Source organism: Meleagris gallopavo, chromosome 2 (genome assembly GCF_000146605.3).
Source record: "Meleagris gallopavo isolate NT-WF06-2002-E0010 breed Aviagen turkey brand Nicholas breeding stock chromosome 2, Turkey_5.1, whole genome shotgun sequence".
Classification (NCBI taxonomy): Eukaryota; Metazoa; Chordata; class Aves; order Galliformes; family Phasianidae; genus Meleagris; species Meleagris gallopavo.
In genome coordinates this window covers 82,081,273-82,100,903 of record NC_015012.2, presented here as the reverse complement: position 1 = coordinate 82,100,903, position 19,631 = coordinate 82,081,273, and the positions used below count along the sequence as shown (strand labels likewise).

At 35.5% G+C, this 19,631-nt stretch overlaps 1 protein-coding gene across 1 annotated transcript in view; it reads left to right on the top strand.

The window, feature by feature from the left end:
• ADGRB3 (adhesion G protein-coupled receptor B3) overlaps window positions 1-19,631 on the top strand; it is a 277,241-nt gene that overhangs the window by 225,621 nt on the left and 31,989 nt on the right. The window contains exons 19-24 of the mRNA XM_019613580.2: window positions 6,109-6,259; window positions 6,812-6,881; window positions 11,649-11,715; window positions 13,933-14,018; window positions 17,310-17,408; window positions 17,752-17,923. Of these exons, the coding sequence (XP_019469125.2) occupies window positions 6,109-6,259; window positions 6,812-6,881; window positions 11,649-11,715; window positions 13,933-14,018; window positions 17,310-17,408; window positions 17,752-17,923 (645 nt within the window). The remainder of the gene's footprint in view (window positions 1-6,108; window positions 6,260-6,811; window positions 6,882-11,648; window positions 11,716-13,932; window positions 14,019-17,309; window positions 17,409-17,751; window positions 17,924-19,631) is intronic.

Genomic DNA, 19,631 nt, shown 5'->3' with positions numbered 1-19,631 from the left:
AAAGCACTTCTTTCTATAGAAGTAACAGAGGGATGCCAAACTACTGCTACATGGCATAAAATTAAAATGCAGAGGTTACTGATATAAGGGATAGGAGTGACTGCATACTATTTGTAAATCAGGTACAAACAGCACCTGTGTTGCTTGGTGAAAAATAAGAGACATTCTGACTGATCTCTTTTATCATCAGCTGCAAATAAAGATTGTGACTGCTTTCCTCATGAGTTTATTTCAGGGTATATTTCAAAGCTATTTTTGAAGTAAGCTTCATCTCCAGGTGAAACCTCACCAGCACAGAGCAGAGGGGCATGATCCCCTCTTTCAACCTGCTAGCCATACTTCTTTTGATACAACCCAGGATGCAGTTGCCTTTCTGGGCTGCAAGGGCTTATGTCTAGCTTGCCATACACTAGTACCCAGGTCTTTTTTGGCAGAACTGCTCTCAAACCTTTCATCTCCTAGCTTGTATTTGTTGTGAGAGTTGCCTTAACCCAGGTGCAAGATCTTGCATTTGGATTTGTTGAACCTCATTAGGTTCACCTGGGCCTCGTCTAGGTCCCTCTGGATGGTATACTGTCTCTCTGGTGTGTCAACCTCACCCCACATCTTGGTGGCATCAGCAAACTTGCTGAGGATGCACTTGACCCCACTGAAGAGTATTGGTCCCGCATTGACCCCTGTGGGACATCATTCCTCACTGCTCTCCATCCAGAACAGAAGATCAGATGTGGCAGAAAAACAAACCTTAAACCAAAACAGCTGAACAAATTGTGCTGTGCGTGTAGTCATCCCAACTTTAACATTTGTGATAATTCATACAAAATGCAAAAAAAAAAAAAAAAGTAATGAAAACTCAATACTGAATGCATCTATCTGTATCTACCTGTGGAATTTTGATGCTGTTGATAAAGATGTTCTTTGTGAGACTGTTGCTATAAATTAAAATAAAGGAATTACAGAAACTGGGTCATTTTTAAGCTTATTATCTCAGAACCTAGAAAGTCATCTTATTTGTTGTGAAAAAAAAAATGTGCTTGTATAGAAGAAGAAAAATTGATTGTCCTCAATTATCCCTTATAACTTGTATGGTGGTGAATGCGTAAATATTCATAAACTACAGCTGTTGTACTAAAAAATTAAGTTGCTTCAAAATTCCAAGTAAGGTTACCATTCACATTATCTTGTACCATGCAAAATCTTACAATACAATAATTAGCCACACAAATCTCTCATAAATGCTCATGAAGTCTAATGCTAATTATTTTAGGTTATCATGTAAAGATATCAGAACATAATGTAGTGAAGTTAAACCACTTGAACCATTGGCTATTAAGGACAGTGGAGGAGATTTTTAGAATATCAAAAAGTTTGTGTATAAGTTAATTAAAGTAGCTTTTCAACTGTTGAGTTAGAAGTATGAATAACATTATTTCACAGATAAGGTATTCAAACATTGGAATGGGCTGCACAGGGAAGTGATGCAGTCCTCATCCCTAGAGATATTCAATGTGTGGGTGTGACACCAAGGTACATGGCTTAGGGAGGGGACTCAGTAAGTCTGATTGATGGTTGGGTTTAATGATCTTGAAGGTCTTTTCCAATTTAGATGATTCAATGATTTTAGAGCAAACTCTTTACATTAGAGTTATATTTCCAATATGGGTTTCAGATTTCCTGTTTTCCTTGCTTGAATAAGAGATATTAGAAGTACGGTAGTGCAGAAAAAGAAAAGAACATGCAATATTTTTTTAATCTAAATATTATCCTTAAAGTTTTGTGGTGCTGGTATTGTTAATAATTCTGGAAAGGATTAACCTGAAAGGGAAACCTGAAAGTCTACAGCTATGATTTCTCAAGCATTTAGGAAATTAACAATTTTGGAGTATGAAACTGAAGAGACAGCCATACTTGCCATATTTACTGTTGAAATGCATTCCCTTTTCCTAAAGCACAATCTTGCAATGCAAGTCCCTGCTTGTTTGTCTCACAGTTTCTGAAAGCTCATCTAGTGCTTTGTGGTACTTTACTCTAGAAAATAGTATTTATTCTAGAATTTAGTATTATCTGAGCAGTATGTGCTATTCCTGTAGTGTGACAGTGTTTTTATTCGTGAGACTAAGATATTCTGTTGTTCAAGTCAGTTAAAAAAAGTCAGTAAAGAAGGCAAATAAATAGAAAATTATATAGTATTTTCCTTTATAGATTGATTCATTTAGCATGAACATGGAAAAGATAAATTGTTCTATGCCTGTTTAAGGACTTGAGGGTCACAAAAAGCCAATCACTGAATGCCAGCTTTAGCAAGAAGTTATGTTTCTGTTCTTTGCTGTGGTCTTTGTATTGTCTTTGTTTTCATTATTCTTTGTTTCATTGTTTCTTCATTGTGTTCTTGAAGTGTTTCCTGTTTGTATATTCAGTCCATGGTCAGACTTCATAAGAATAAAATTAGCACTCATTTAATTTATCTCTTTAGAGCTAAATTTTTAATCTCCATGAAATTTAATTATTTTCATGAGTTTATACTAATTCCTGTATCTTTTTACCAGAAATTCCAGCTGAGTGGATTTTAGCCCTACTCACTTTGTTATCAAGAATATAGATTGCATTTTTTGCATTTATTTTCCAGTTGTTTTGATTCTTACGACACTTATCAGAATGCAGAGACAGGCAACTAGGTTGTTGTAGAAAAAAGAACCAGTTTCAGGGTAAGAAGAAAAATCAGGTAAACCTCTTTGTCTTTGTGTGGAAGATTTGCTCTTCTATTTAAAAAAATATATATATCAGAAGTTCCAGAAATCGTGACAAATGCTGATTTTCAGGATATATTCATGATCTGTTTCTGTAGGTCCAGGAAATAGATAACTGTTCTCAGTATTACTTATCATTATTACATTACATATATTAAACTCTAGAATAAGAAGATTGGAATTACCATTGTTTTTTACACTTTTCAACTGAGTGTCTCCCTTACAAGAATGAAAAAAGGAAATAATTTGAAGCCTGATGTGAGCTTTGCTTTTAATATTATATTGTTTATGAAGAAGAGATTATTTGTCTTACTTAGATATTCAAGCTAGCTAAACACTAGAGGCTCAATTAAAGCTCATGAAATTGTGCTTTCTGAGGACAGAAAAGCTCCTTTCTCCTACTTAAAATTAGAATTAAATCTGGGGAGCTGAGAACAGCAGCTATGGGAGGAAGAAGAGGTTAGTGTAACAGCCAACTTCATTTCAGAAGCTGAAGAAAGTGAGAATAAATTATGCTGTTAAAATTAATTTTGTTTCAAGTTGAAAGGCTCTCAGCACAGGTAATTAAATTAGTGAGTTTTAATATACTACAATTAAAAGCAAATAAGAAATTGGGGAGGATGTGTACAAAAATCTCTTGGTTGACATGCTGTGGCTTTGTAAATTATGGGCTGCAGGTGCAGATGAGTGGGGGGCAGGTGATGATCCTTTGCCAAAACAGAAAAAGAGAGGGAGGAGCCTGGGAGTAGTCCAGGGCCTGGTGAGAAAGAGAAAAGTAAATAAGAATAAGGTACTTGTAAAATTATGGCTCTCTTGCTAGAGATAATACCCAATTTAATGATGGCCTTTGGTGAAAATGAATTATTTTCTGTTTGGGATTACACATCCCAGACACATTATTTTCCCAGGCATAGCATGTTTGTTTTTTTATTTATCAAAGAGTAAGAATACAGCATTACTTAAAAGCCAGGATTCCAGGGGGGTACTGATGAAAAGAGCTGAGCCTGTGGCTATACCTGGGCGTGTACCAGCTGCCAGGGCTGGTTCTCTTGCTGAGGATGGAGGGATGCTGAATTCACTTCAAGCAGTGCCTACACATGATTCTGTCAGCATATCCAGCAGTGGTAGTTAGGTGATGTTCTGAGGCTGTTTTGCATCTTTCTGATAGTATGAGATGCAAATATGTTGTTACATGACTTACCATCAGTGTTCATTAGAACCCATCTGCCATTCAGAAGAGTTAGTTATAATCAGCAGTCATCTATTCCAGCTAGAACACAGATTGCTTTTAATAAAACTTGCTTCTGTCTTCTCATTTTGTGATCAACATGATCATTAACATTTTCATCACGCTTCTTTCTTCCACAAAGCCATGTCCACATTTATATCAGATTATCATCATCTGTCTTTCTTTCAATACAGTGGATAAAAAATGAGCTAAAACTTGCAATCTATACTCAGTCATCCATAAGTGTTAACACTGATTTCACCAAAACAGTTCAGGGTTTGTTCATATTTGCTTAAGACATATAGCATATTTGCATTTTTTAAAGTGTTTTAACTCTGCAACTTCTTCCTAAAAGATTCTACACTGTTCCTGAAAAGTCATTTCTTGTCAAATTGTAGTTCCAACAGCACATGCCAGTTTTAACAAAAACATTGATGGAAAGGCAAATTGAGGTTGCACTACAGAAAGTCAAAACAAATGAGCCAATGATTAAAAGAAAGAACATTTCTGTCTTTTCTGTAATGCTTACCGTGCATTTTGCTGGATAGCCTTCATCTTAAATAAGTATTTATCGTATACAGGAAGTGCTGTTACCAGTCAGGCTTTAGCAGGATAGATTTTATGAATTCAAATACACTGGGGACATCTGAATGTGAAAAATAAAGCGAAATCTAAGATTAAATGACTAATGTATTTTCAGGATCTGCTCTTTTTTGTTGTTGTTGTTGTTGTTTTTCTCCAGTCTACATTTCACTTTTTAATCATAAACAATTATGTTGCATACAGTAATTTAGAAACACTGCCTACTCCCCTGCCCCCAACTTAAATAGGTTATTTGACCCAGCATTATGAGGCAAGGTGTTTGTCATATCTGTAAAATTGTAGCAGGGAATGAAATGATTGAGTCTTTAAGTGCATAACGTTTTGAAACTTCTGAGGTTGATATAAGGTGAAACTATGTATTTGATGCAAGAAGGTAAGAATCTGAGAAAATTTATAGCAGAAATTTCGAAGCAACACAGTCTGAAACTAATAAAGAATATAAAATGAACTAAAACACAACTCTGGTGTTATATATGTATTATCTTTTCCAAACTTTCATATCTACCAGCCTTGATTCAATATTTTTTCTGAACTGGGATTTTAGTAAAAACTTGCCCAGTCTTTTCTTATATTCATTTAAGACAGCTATCAGTTGTGTATGTTGCATAAAGTAATAATCATCACATCCACTCTTCTGAATTGTGATCTTGCATGATTAATATTGGGTGTGAAATTGTTCAATTGATGTGATTTTGACACTTTAAATTGTAATGAGGACTTTATTCTCAATATTTCTGGTTTGGGTTTGATGCAGTGGTACAATGCACGCTTACTTTATAGCCTGCAACTGGCATTTCAAGCAACACAGTGAAGGGTAGATCATAATTTATTTCAAGAAAGAGGCAAGCTCGTTTATATAAGTGACAACATCAAGTTTAATTAAGGGCTACAGTGACAAAGGAGAGCTGACTGCATGCACTCAAAATACTTTTCAGATGACAAATGTCTGACACCCATAAAAAACAATATTCAAAGTAATTGGTAAGGTTATGATACTTAAACCTGACTAAAAAGATTTCAGGCAGTATATTCTAGTAGGTTAACACTCTATCAGATTTATGTGTAAAAACAGATAAATTAAGCTTAATCTAGAGCCAAAAATTCAGATTTAGAGTTTATATCCTTCTGTGTGGAGGTAAAGCAAATGCAACTGGCAATTGGGAGCATTTGTATACCTGTGTTTACTCTATTTTGCTCTACGAGATTTTAGAACCAGTGTCTTTGTTTTTTCACCACTACGGCATTTTGGAAATCCCTGGTCAAACTAAAAATGTAGAGGAAAATCTGTTGATATGATTTATTTTACATTCTTCCTTCCTGTTCTGCACATTCAGTGCTGTAGAAAATAGTCCAAAGTCTTCTGCCTAATCCAAACCAACATTCTTTCTCTTTTTGTGGCAACTGCACCATAAAGGGAGAGCTGATGTTAAGGATAAAGGTCAAGATGATAGAATATGACAGCTCTATGACATGAAAAGAGAAATGAGTGTCCCTAAGTATTCAGCATGAGCTTCTCTTTGATCCCTGCAGGGCATCTGCACCACAACCACCGCATTTTTGCACTTCTTCTTCTTAGCTTCATTCTGTTGGGTCTTGACAGAAGCGTGGCAGTCATATATGGCTGTTACTGGAAAAATTAGGACACGGCTCATAAGGAAACGTTTCCTGTGCCTTGGATGGGGTAAGTCTATAAAATTCATTTACATAGAGTCATTGGAATGAAACCCTTAATGCAGTGACAATGCCAGGGGTATTATCATTTTCCTCAGTGAACTTGAAAGATAGTAGATGATGCATTAATAAATGGAGAACTAGGTTAGGAGTCTTTCCACTTCAGCTTCAATCTAATCATTTACCTGAAGACATGCTGGTGTTTATTTTGGCATTCTGTAATAAATATGTTTTAACATCATTTTAGAAGCTTTAAGCCAAGTTGTATAATATTAAGAAATAAAAATAAATAACAAAAATAATTCACTGAATTTCATGAAGTCTGTTATTAGTTCACTTTAAGATGTATCAAAGGTACCAGTAATATAGGTACATTGAAGTAATACAGAAAACATCCCTGACAGAGATTGAGAAAAACAAATCTGTGCTTTATCAGATGATTCATTCCATATAAAATTGATCATTTTACATTAGCTTGCCCTATCATTTTTTGTCCTGGCAGAACAGCAGTATTTTGATCACCCTCTAATGATTTTTTACCGTTTTGTGATTTTTTTTCCAGGTTTACCAGCCTTAGTTGTTGCAATATCAATAGGCTTTACCAAGACAAAAGGATATGGAACAGCTCACTAGTAAGTCAGTCTGAAATGTTAAATTACATTTTTAATTAACAGAGCTTTCATACTCATCAGGAACTATATAGCAGAGTTTGGAGGCCCTCCGCTACAGATGTCCATTCACACTTGGAAATGCCCTAAGAGTCACTGAGTGATCCACAGAAGCACAAAAGGAAACCATATACCAGTCTTGCACTAAAATCAGCAGAATGCCAGAGATCCCAGTTTTTCTGTGAGAATATGAAGCAGCAAGCCATTTAGAAACTCTAAGGACTAGGTCCACTTAGATGTCTAACATTTATAGAAATTTACAAAAGAGAGCCTTAAATGTTCTGGTTAACCTTTGCCAAACTCTAAACACATCTAAAACTGTACTGGCAAGAATTTCTTTGGCACCTAGGTTTCTGCCCATCAACAATGTAAGCTGCTTCCTAGCCTTTCATGCCCTTGAGATGCATGGAGCCAAAGCCCTGCAGAAGCTTCCAAATCTCTCTCATCCATTCACCTCTTCTGTAGTGCCTGATCCAACCCTTTTCTTGAACCCTTCTGTTGTATGTGGGAGACTGCAAGAAGATCCATGTATTCCATTTATACATTATTAATACAGGTTTTATTTAACCACCTGCCTGGTTACAGTGCATATTTAGCACCCTGGAAAAATCATACCTCAGCTAGTCTGCTCTTCCCATCTCCTGCCAAAGGAGCTTGGCTTGAGTCTCACTCCTTCCCACAGAATTCTTACCACTGAGACATTATGTATAGGGGTACTTTTCCTTCAGTCTTCCCATTTGCAGCTCTCCTCATGTTGCCTAAGAAATTAAGTATGCGTCTGGACAGCAGAAGAGGAAATATGACTCTGCAGCCTGCAGATGAGGACATTCATCAGAGATGTGGATGAGTTAGGTCAAGTTCTTGCTTTGGTGAATATTTAATTACTCTCCTTAGCATCGTCACCGAGTGAGATCAGGGTTCCCTCTGCCTGCCATGTGTCCCACCTTTGTGGTACATAGCAGAGAGGGCTTCAAGCACTTTCTTCAGGTGGGTAAGGCTCCAAATCTTCTCCTGATTACCTGTTCTAGCCATTGAGCTCTTTAGTTTTGAATTGTGACGCTATGTGTCCTGCATTTTGTTAATGAGGAATGGCTTACCTAACTGATGTTCTTAACTGCAGGACAGCAGTTACAGCTGGGAATCATTAATGATAAAAAAATCTTAGGTACCTTTTGGGAATTATATTGAGAATGTACTACTCTGGCATTTTTATAGCCAATAAGTTCTCATCATGCTGTCTTTTTTTTATTATTTGGTCCCATGACCAATACTGAAGTACCTATTTGACTGTGAAAATTACAGATTTTGACATTTCAATGTATAGACCCCATTGGGAATGTAGGTCTGCCTCTTGTGGGGTTAATCCCATTACATTTACTCTACTGAAATTATTCATGCGTAACCATTTGCTTCAGTTGCTTTGTGGTTCCTCACTGGGATGTATACATTTTTAACAGAAGATATAGTGAAATATTCAGGCAGAGTGACGAATCATTCATTTAGAGTGACCTGGAAAGTGAAATAGAGTAGGTCTCTGTACACATACCAGCTTCTGTCCTTCTATCCAAAATGAAGTGACACAATGCCATAGAACAAAAGCACAAGAGGAGGTGTACATGGAACAAATGGAATCATAATGCAGCTCTTGTTTCACTTGCAAAAACATTTTCTTACCACTTGACAACACAATGGTAAAAAGAAAAGAATGTAAGGAATGGAATCCTATCAGCATATGGGACAACATATCACCACTGTAGAAGGCAATGAATAGTTATGACCTGTAACTGTAAGGCCATATGAAAGCAGAGCACCTGTGCTATTTTCAAAAGCACTTTTGAACTGCTTGTGAATTTTTGGCCCATTTGGCTACATTCAGTTAAACATATGCCACTATCAGAAGTGCATCCAGTTGCAAAGTTTTCCTAATTTTTAAGATGCTATTTTTGAAAACAAAACAAAACAAAACCAAAAACCAAAAACCAAAACAAAACAAAATTTCCAAATAGAGAAAATTAAATGAAAATAAAGTGATTGATTCTAGTCCCCCACACGGAAAGTTTGACTGGAAGGGAGGCCCAAAGTTCATTGAAACTGATCCCAGGTTCATAGTATGGTGTGGCTGAAGAGATTGGCTTGAATTGTTCATACTTGACCCAACTCCATGATAACAGTATCTGATTTCTGTCTTTTTCACTCAGCCATAATTATTGGACAGTTGCATTACTGTACATTCAAAACCACATGTGAAAATTTTATTTCACACAGACAGTTGTACTGATGCAAATACAGAAACTGAAGGAATACCCCAAAAATAATTTGAAAAAGAAAAAAACACAGTAACAAGCTATTTGAAAATATTAGCCTAAAACTTGGATATTTTTTCCAAGTATTTCTGTGGATTTAATAAATATTTAAACTACCTCTCCTCAGATGATGAGAGCTATGAAAGTACAACTACTGTAAGTTACAGTTAGTAAACCTGTGAGACCTGCTGATGTATATACATACAGTGAGATAGATATATTAATCAGTGCTGCAGAAAACTTTCAGGAATTTGTTATATCAGAAAAATTTAAAATTCTTCTATAGTTATATGATCCTAAGAGAAGGATGCATTCTCCCAGAGAGCATCAAACACTACAAAATGTACAAAATGTGCAGGACACAGGAGCAAGTCTACAGATGCTTCATCACTCAGCAGAATTTTATGACCATGCAACAGGGCTCCATAAAACCACTAGTAGATGCTCTTATACTAATCAATTTATATGGCTTTCAGCATGTGAAGAGCAGGGGAAGAAAAACAGAATTGGAGAACATAATAAAAACAACTATGAAGCTTTTTGGGGGAAAAAAAGCTATTAGATCAAAGAAAAAGAGAAAAATGAAAAATGCTAAAAGAGTTGGCAGCAATTGCCTTGTAGTATAAGAAAGAACATGAAAGTCTGTCTTCAAAATTCTTCTGTGGAAAAAGTTGGGGAACGTGCATTTCGGAGACATTGATTGGCAGATATTGGGAATGTTGTAAAAAATCACATTAGATTGTTGAAAATCCTAATTGCTGAAAAATCAGATTGTAAAAGAAAAGAATACAACCTCTTCTAGCCCTGTTTCTAAATGGAAGTTACTCTTCTGAACATTCTTTTTCACTGAGAATATAAGGAAGAATTCTCTCCTTGTCTTAAAGACCTGTGTGGCTAAAACATTTTCCTCTGTATTGAAAGAAACCACTGACATTTTATTCAGCACAGGTAATTGAAATTATAAGTCAAAATAAGTCAACAGTTTTCATGGATTGATGTTTCTATTTACTAATAATTTTGAACATTTAAATTATAGGTTTTAGTAATGTACAGCAGTCTTTTTCACTAATAATGGTAAGGAAACGCACTGTGAACACATCCATTCTCAGAAGGTCGTGCTCTCAGTCTCTCATAACAAATGACGTAAGGTTCTTGAAAAATAAGAAATTAAAATTGCATTACATTTTGAAAGCATTTTCCTTAGACTTTACAAAAATTACAAAAATGTTAATAGTTTTCTTTTTTGGGGGTGGGGGAATATAGACTATCTTGGTGTTTATTACCTTTTTAACAGTGAATGAGATATAAATTACTTATATCAGTTTATTTTTCCAGTATTTAGCACCTTGATGCAGCTGGGTTCATGAGGCAGATTTCACATCTTCACTGCAAAGGGGAACAGTTTTATTCTTTGAAATTGAAATTCCAGCCGTAACAGACTATTATGATGCATTTGCATTTACTTTACGTTGTTTTCAAAAGCACAAAAAGAGCACTGGAAATTAAGTAAAATATGTATGGTTCTGATGTGAATGTTTCTGAATGTGAGATCCAAGTTAATTGTTTGAATGCATATATTTGAATTTTCTTATATGTAGGTGTGATCATGCATTCAAATAAACATGCAATTCTTTGAATATGTAATCACTGAGAAAATAGCACAGCTGCATTTACTTCAGTGTGAAGCTCCTGATCTTTTGCAGATATGTAAAGCTTTACATCGTGGTGTATCAAATATTTAGAATTTGAATCTGTAAGCGCTCTGTGTTTGGAAATCTGATGGTTTTCAGTGAAAGCTCTGATGCAGTGTGATAAAGTCTGCAAGATGAATAGCTCACCAGAAAATACAGTTTTCATATGCTTTAAAATATGCATTTAAATTGTTTGCAAAATATTCCAGAGAATATAGAGTGGTTAAACTATATATAATGAATTTTCTTTAACAGGAATGTTGTCTGTATGATCTAGTCTTAATAGCAATTCCTAAATGACTTAAGTGAGAATATATAGAAACGTGGTTTTAATCAACTTCCATGTAATTGGTATTTGACCATTCATTGTTTTAAGTATTCATCTGTCAGATGTTATATAGATAGGCAAGTCCTGTTCATTTAAATCTTCACATATGGTTAGAGAATATTTGGCAAGGATTAACAAATTTATTTTACATAATGTTCATAATAGATTTCAGAATATGTAAAATTTGCATTTAAACTTTTGAAACATTAGCAATTGGTAATAGAAATCAGTTTTCAACTGTCTACAACATCATACCAACTAAGCCATTTAATTATCTTCTCTGTATCTCTACGTATTGATTGAGCATAAAACAGAACAAGCGTATGCTGTAGCAATTATTAATGCTTTCTTGTCAATCTGTTATACTTATTTTTAATTTGTGTTAGTTCTTCTCTAATGTTTTTTCTAGCTGTTGGCTGTCTCTTGAAGGAGGGCTACTTTACGCTTTCGTTGGACCTGCAGCTGCTGTTGTTTTGGTAAACATTAATATCATTTCCAGTATATTCATATGAAATGGTGGAATATGCTCTTTAAATTATAAAGGCTTAGCCATTCCAAACAATTGAATTTTGCTGTGAATATTGAGCTCAGCTTAACACCTCCTGTATTTTGAATGCATGATTCACTTAATTGTATCACATTGTTATACCAGTTTTAACTTCGTGTTTACACAGTAAGCTGTGAAAGAATTATGTACTGATTGGTGGCACAGTAAACTTGTTACAGGCATCACTTAGTTATTATCAGTAGCATCTACATAATTGTCACTGCCTTGTGAAGTTCAGTGACAGTCTTGATAGAGTGCTGCTTGGCAGTATAATGCTGTGCCAGCAAAAGCAGCAGGAGGAGTGGAACCAGCCAGCGAGTTCTCCATGGCTACTGCTTTTCAAGGCAAAGAAAAAGTCATCATAACTGGGAAATGTTACTGATTTGTGTATTAATATTCCACATCTCTGGAAATGTATTTAGCTGTAGGATTCACTTTGTCTAATTGTAGACATCTGCAATGTAGATTTCTGCATCTATGCTGATTATTCCAGATGTATATCACTGTCAGTGGAGAAAAATATGGATTTTTAAGGCTCAAAAGAAGTATTTCAAGAATTGAATTTAGTGTAAGAAGAATTGCACCCTACGTGTGTCACTGGCTATCGGTTGTCTGCTCTGCAATCTGTATAAATTTTATACAATAATTTGTTTCACATTTTTCTGGAAAGGAGATTATAGATTTTGTATCTAATTCTTCTTCTCCTTGCACCAATTTCATACTAGGATAGCTCCATCAATCTCAGTTATGTCTGATTTTCACTTTCAAAAGGGAATCAGCCTTAGTAGTCATCAACGATAAAGCCATTTAGCCACAAAGATTATCCTGAAATGGATGTTTACTACTTCTGTAGTTTGTCTCATCGTTGTCTGGAGTCAAGCCAGGATCCTTTTGTACAACTCACAGTCCCACACCATGATTGAGGAGCCAAGGATGTTTACAAAAAGCCAGGCATAATTTTCTCATGGAACTGTATGTTCTCTTTGTAATTGGCAAGCTTTGTTCAGAGATGTTTGAAGTTCACAGTCACAGTTTGCCCTGCCATTAGCTCATGGCTGTGCAAGGAGCTGTTCTATGCAGCCACTTAAGCCTAAGTGTAAGAAGCAAAATAATTATATAGCATCAGCTGGAAAATGTAAATGCCAAAAATAAAGGGATAATAAGAATAACTGAAAAAAGTTGGTAGGACAGACTGGCAACAATTAGGGATTTTGGCAGAGGTCTTGGAAAATCTGTATGAAAGGAAGAAAAAGGATCACACTTCTATAATCAGACAAACAAAGATCATTTTTTTTAATACATTGAATACTTGATACTACCTTTTCATGGGGCTTTGCAGGATAGCTTCATTGAATTCTGATCAATATTACAAATGGATAATAACAGTCACTAAGTTGTCCATTAAGTGTCATTAGTACGTTCATCAAGTGCCAAAGTCTGACTGCCAAAGCATTTGGAAATTTTTTTAGGTTAAATCCTCAAGTGATGTATGTGGGCACAATACTATGTACTTAAATGGAGATAAAGAGATTTACCTAAGGCATTCATATACCCCCACACACCCCATTCCTGCTCCCCCCCAAAAAAGGATCAGACTACAAGGCTCATGATTGGCATTTTAGTGAATGACAGAGACAGTGATGTGCAGGAGTGTATGGAAAACCACAGGCTGGTTCTGCATAATTGAGGACATCCATGTGGACATTAAGAGCTTGAAAAGAAAGTTGGCTACTGTCATTTGTGTGCACTAACCAGGTCTGCCCTGGTCAATTCAAATGCAATGCTGTGTGGTTTTCCTGGAATAGAAAATATAATTGCAATTATGTTTGGGAAGTATTAAAGCTGTATTAGTTGAGTTTCTGGCCAGCAGACATGTATATAACTTGGTACCAGACATAATTTAAGATTCAAAAATAAGCCTCTTGCAGCAGGCCTATGTATGACCCTCCTGAGAATATGCACTTCTGGTGTATTTGGGGATGGTCACATCTTTCCTGATGACATACTCAGAAGTGTAACAAGGGGCACATTGCAGGCTTGAAAGAGCCATTTACTGATGTAACAGGGTAAATTATTTTCTTTCAGAAAATGATCTACTGTTTTGTTGGTTTTTGTTTTTGTTTTTGTTTTTGTTTCTGTTTGACAGGTCAACATGGTGATTGGCATTTTGGTATTTAATAAACTTGTTTCCAGAGATGGGATCCTAGATAAAAAGCTCAAACACAGAGCGGGGTAAGAAACAATCGTGGGGTTATTTTAATAGAAGTGGGGTTGTTCTTTAAAGCATATTCAAATTGTAGCAATGACTTCCAATTACAGATATTCCCCAAAAATGCAGTTGATTGTTCTTTGAACATTTATACCGTTGTAGTAGCGTGTCTAACAGATTCTATTCATCTCAAAAGCTGTAGTTGCATTATTTTGAAGGAATGCAACTAAATAAACTAAACATAATAAAACACAAGTACAGCAGTATTAAGAATGAAGATTAAACAAATCTGAGGAGATTTCACAAGACTGTCATACACTGAAACTTGTTGCAGTTCGGAAAATAGTTTCATGAATAATGTTTACTGAAGGAACTGATTATTTTTCTGTCTGGCTGCCAACTTTAATTACTGTGGTGGGAAATGTTACTCATTTGTGTAAACTGTTATAAAATACACATTACAGCAACATAGTTCTTACTGAGGTCAGTGCTATTCTGCCAGTCTTGAATCTGTGAAGAATTTACCTACTTTCTGACATCCATGTCAATACCTATACTATAAATTAATGCATCAGAATTTGAAAATTGGAAAAAAAAATAAAAAGAATAAGTAAATGCAAATCCTGGGTTAATGACTATTTATTTGCATTTACATTCAAAGTATCTCAGTTATGACGAGAAAAAATGTAGTGGTATCAAAAACCAGTGAATGACAATGAAGCTTTCATTCTATGCTGTTTCATTACAACGTATTAACTTCTTAACCTTACTTTTGTCTACATTGCTGCATCGATATCTCTAACTTTGTAATAATTTTAATGAAAACTAAAGCATTATAACAGCAGCACTAACTTATTATTCAACAAATCACATTCATAGCTGATCTAATTCCAATGACTTCAGGAGCTGGATTAGCTGTAAGTTTTGCATTGTACATTTTCTAAGGATGCCTAAGCTTAAATTTAACTGAATTATTTTTTTCAGCTACTCAACTGTAGGCTATATAAATCTATTTGCCTATAATCTACTTCCTGATGAAACAAGTAACTTGTTTTCTAACAGTGAGAAACAGTGAATAGGTATTTTATTTTAAAGTAAATGAATAGAGAACTAGAAATTGTTGTCAGAAGCAAGCTTTTCTGAGTGTATATGAGGATGCTCTAATCAAGAAACAATCAGGGATCTCCTAGAAAGAATCCAGCAGAGAGCAACAAAGATGATGAGGGGCCTGGAACAATTTTTGTAAGAGGAAAAGCTGAGAGACCTGGGGCTGTTCAGCCTAAAGAAGACTGACAGTGGATCGATCTTAAGAAATATCTAAAGTGTGGGAGGCAACTGCACGAGGTCAGACTCTTTTCAGTAGTGTGTAGTGATAGGACTAGGAGAAATAACCTTCCAGTTTGTACTGGAACACTGGATTTTCCACACAAATATGTGGGAGAACTTTTTGGTGAAGGTAACAGAGCACTGGAACAGGCTGTCCAGGGAATTTGTGGAGTCTTTCTCTGGAGATATTCAAGACCAATCTGGATGCCTACCTTTGTGACTTCCTGTAGAGAACCTGCTTTAGCAGGGGGGTTGCATTCGATTCAATCGTAGTGGTCCCTTCCAATACCTGTAATTCTGTGATTCTGTGAATGGTGGTTTGGTAACACCATTGCTTGCTACTAGCTGGCGGGTGAAGTCTTGAGTCATTCTTTGGGACACAGGAGCTTCTGCAACACATGGCTTCTGGTAGAATGGGCTTTGCATCTCATTTTTTTCAAATATCTTTTGTTCAGGAGAGCAGCTTTTTTCTTTATGGCACATATTGGACCCAACACTTTTCAAATGTTCAGCTGTGGAAATCATTTATGTAGGATTTGAAGCAGTGAATCAGGTAGAATATACTGACTCATTTTCTCATTTTAATAAACACAGGGTGAATAAACAAGTGAAAGAAGAATACAATATGTTGTCTTGATGGATCTCAGTCATTCTTCTGTCATATAGCGTATGTGTAAAACCAGACAGAAAGATTGGATTAACATATATATCAAGCTCTATTATTATTTACAAGGTCCAGAACAGATCTATAAAAAAAATCTATCATTTCTGAAGAGGTGGTAGTCTAATAACAGTGAAGTATTGTGTAACAAAAACAGAGAGTGCTTTCCAAAACTTAGCTTAAACTTACCCATGGCATGTTTCTTGCTCGTTCATCAACACAGATTTTTAATTGGTGTAAATCTGTAGAGACAGAGTTCTTTTCAATCCCCACAGTCAACTTACACATGGTCATGGCTCTGCACGTTTGTTTTTATGGAAAATCTTAATTTGGTTTCTCAAAATTGAAGCTAATGAAGATCAGTGTTTGAAGTCATGTGAATCTTGAGTTTGGCTATAAAAAGGCATTCATTTAGTTGAAATAATTTGGAAAGAACCTGAAGTCTTACCTTTTTTTTCATCATGATCACATTTTCCAGCTCAGAATATCTTTCCTGTCATGTCTTAGCTATGGCTATTCCTGGTTTTGACAGCAGACAAAGAAGGAATAGCAAGAGTATTTATTTAGTCAACTCAGGAAGTTGTGTATGTGCTGTATTTTGAAGAAATATTAAATTCCATGATTTTGCCCTTTAACTCTTCTGACAGGTGCTGAGGTACAATTATCTGTACAAACACTTTGAGCTTAATGCTTGTGTACTGTGTTTTATTAATATACAAAACAGCTCACCCTTTTTTCAGTACCAACCGATATTTATTTCATCAGATCCATACATTTCAAGCCCTGTATTCAGACCATCATTCAGCATGAATAAAATAACTCCAGATTTTAGTGGGCCATTCAAATGTAACTAAACAGTCTGCCCATGTTGGTTTGATGCTTGAATACATATTGTGGATTTCTTTCTCTATTAATGGTCTGTAATGGTGTGTACTTCATACTCTCTTATTTGTGTCTTATAGTCTTTCTCAAGTACAACAGTTGTAACAGGTCTGAATAGAGGGATTTCACTTTGTATGTCAATCCTAGCACGTGCTTATGTTTACTTCATTGTACTGAGCAGTTTTGATCACAAGATATTTGGGGCCTTTTTTAGATTAAATGGAAGAAACAGAGTCTGCATGAAGTGAAGCCCCATAGCATTAATATTTAAAGCTAATAATAATAGTGTGGCATACAGTTCTGCAACAACATAGAGCATTCATTCTGAATAAGTCTACTTATTTTTCTGCATGACATCATATTTAAAAGCTAAATTTCAGTAACAACGTTTTTTGGTGACAATTCAATATTTTGTTCTTTTTGTGGGTGTTCTGTTTGTTTGCAGTCAGATGAGTGAGCCTCATAGCGGTTTGACGCTCAAATGTGCCAAGTGTGGAGTAGTTTCAACAACAGCTTTGTCAGCCACCACCGCCAGTAATGCCATGTTAGTCCTGATCATTTACATCTTCTTGTTACAAATTTTATACAGTGCATGTGAGACAATAGTTTGATGATGACAACTATGTTTGCTAACACTGTATAGAGTGCTGAGCACATTTAAATACTTTTTAACAACAAGAAAAAAAATTGCAACTGTGTTTATTAACCGAATACAGGATGTTTTTTAGAACATAAAGTACCAACACTGTTACATACTTGTCTGTGATTTTCAAGTTAACTAGATACAGTGACATCCTTAAATATGTTTTATTTTAAAAGTGAGCATTCATTTTTTCTATTTTCTATTTTAATAATTTTACAGTGCTGCTTTTCTCTTTTTTTCATAGGGCATCCCTTTGGAGCTCCTGCGTGGTGTTGCCTCTTCTGGCCTTGACTTGGATGTCTGCAGTTCTGGCTATGACAGACAAACGATCAATATTATTTCAGATACTTTTTGCAGTATTTGATTCATTACAAGGCTTTGTTATTGTCATGGTCCATTGTATTCTCCGAAGGGAGGTGAGGAATGGCTTCCCAGTTTTCTAATGGACTGTGTTCCTGTTAATCTTTAACTGTTCTTTAATGTTATGTTAAGCTTCCTCAGCAGAAATATATTTCATGGAAAGATTAAAATGTTTTATGATGGAGAGGAACAAGTGAAAGAGAGTGGGAAGGATCAATTAATTCCAAATACAGACTGTCATGTTCAGTGCAAATCTGTACCCACTCGATTAAAAGTGGCTTTCAGTCAATCCCAAATTCAGTTTATTTCCAAGTGTTAAGCTTTTCCACTATCATGAATATAGGGAAACGCTAACAGAAATGTCCTTTTCTTGAAGAACAAAAGCTATAGATTTTTACAATCTCTAACACGAATTCAAATGCAAAATTATTTCTGAACATATCGTCCCTGAAAGAGGAGATATGGAGATGACAGGTTGGTGTAGAGAGCTATCCTTTCATCTTCTACACGTTCTGGTGATAATGTATTCAAATGCAGTCAGAGAGAGATAACATTTAGGGAAGAGCAAGGAGAAATTAGTATCTCTGCACTGCCCTTTGCAGCTAAAATCTAACATCAGAGTAACTGCATAAATTCTCTTTAACCTGACTGGTGACAACTTCATTAACAATCTAAACTACTAACCAGCCCAACACTTTTACTGAAAGAAGTTTTCCAGATCTGTGGGATTAGGAGAATCTGTCAAAAATCTGTTGAATGGAGCTGCACTGGAGAGAGGTAGCCCTGTTCCATCAGCATATCTTTTTACAGAGCTCATGTCCACATAGACACTATTTTCTACAGCATTTTTCCATTCCTATGTAGAGAATATGATGCTCTAAAAGCCCCTACTTTTGATATGATTGCCCCTTATCAAAAAAGAAGATGGAGTTTTCTTTTCAATCATGACAAGTTTGATAGAAGTGAAGATATAGAGACAATTTCTCCACATTTAAAAATAGATTAGCTGAAATCAAAATGTTGATAGTAGTGGAAGACAAAGAAACCTACACTGTACTGGTTGAACTCTATTTCGTATAACACATTTCATCTTCTCTAGTCCTCTAGGTTTAAAGTGTAGGCAAAATATCTAAGTAACTAATTAAAATCAAATTTTCGTATGTGAAAAGAAAATAATTAAACAGTTCTTCAAGAAGAGGAAAGAAGATTTACTACACTTTTTTTACAAAGATGTGTATGGTCTGCACTTGTTTGGACCACTTTGCAACAGCAAAGACACATTTGTTAGTTTCAAGAAGTTCCTACATAGAAGGAGACATAACTAATTTGTGTTTCATTCTGACTCTAGCAACCCTTGCTTTCTAGTCTAGTTCTAGAGATTCTTTGTTGAGTCCTTGTGGAAGCCGAGATAGGACATCATGCACAGTGTGCAATGAAGTCTTTGCACTTCACAAGGTATCTCCCCAGATGAAAGAGTAGTCTATTACCTTCTGTTGTCTGCAAAAGATTTTTGCTCTGCCAGTGCATGTCAGAGAATCTCTGCCAACATATTTGTCATTCTTGATGACAGCTACAAAGCTATCTCAGTTATAGCCTATAGGATTGATCTAATATTTATAGCGTACCAGCACAGGCAAAACAGTAATTCTGACTGTCAGGAAGAAAATGTGAAGCAGAATAAATCACCATAAAATTCAAACAAAGAAGAAGACAGCCCTGTTTTACTGTGCCCTTATTGTTGTTGCAATACAAGAAGACAAAGAC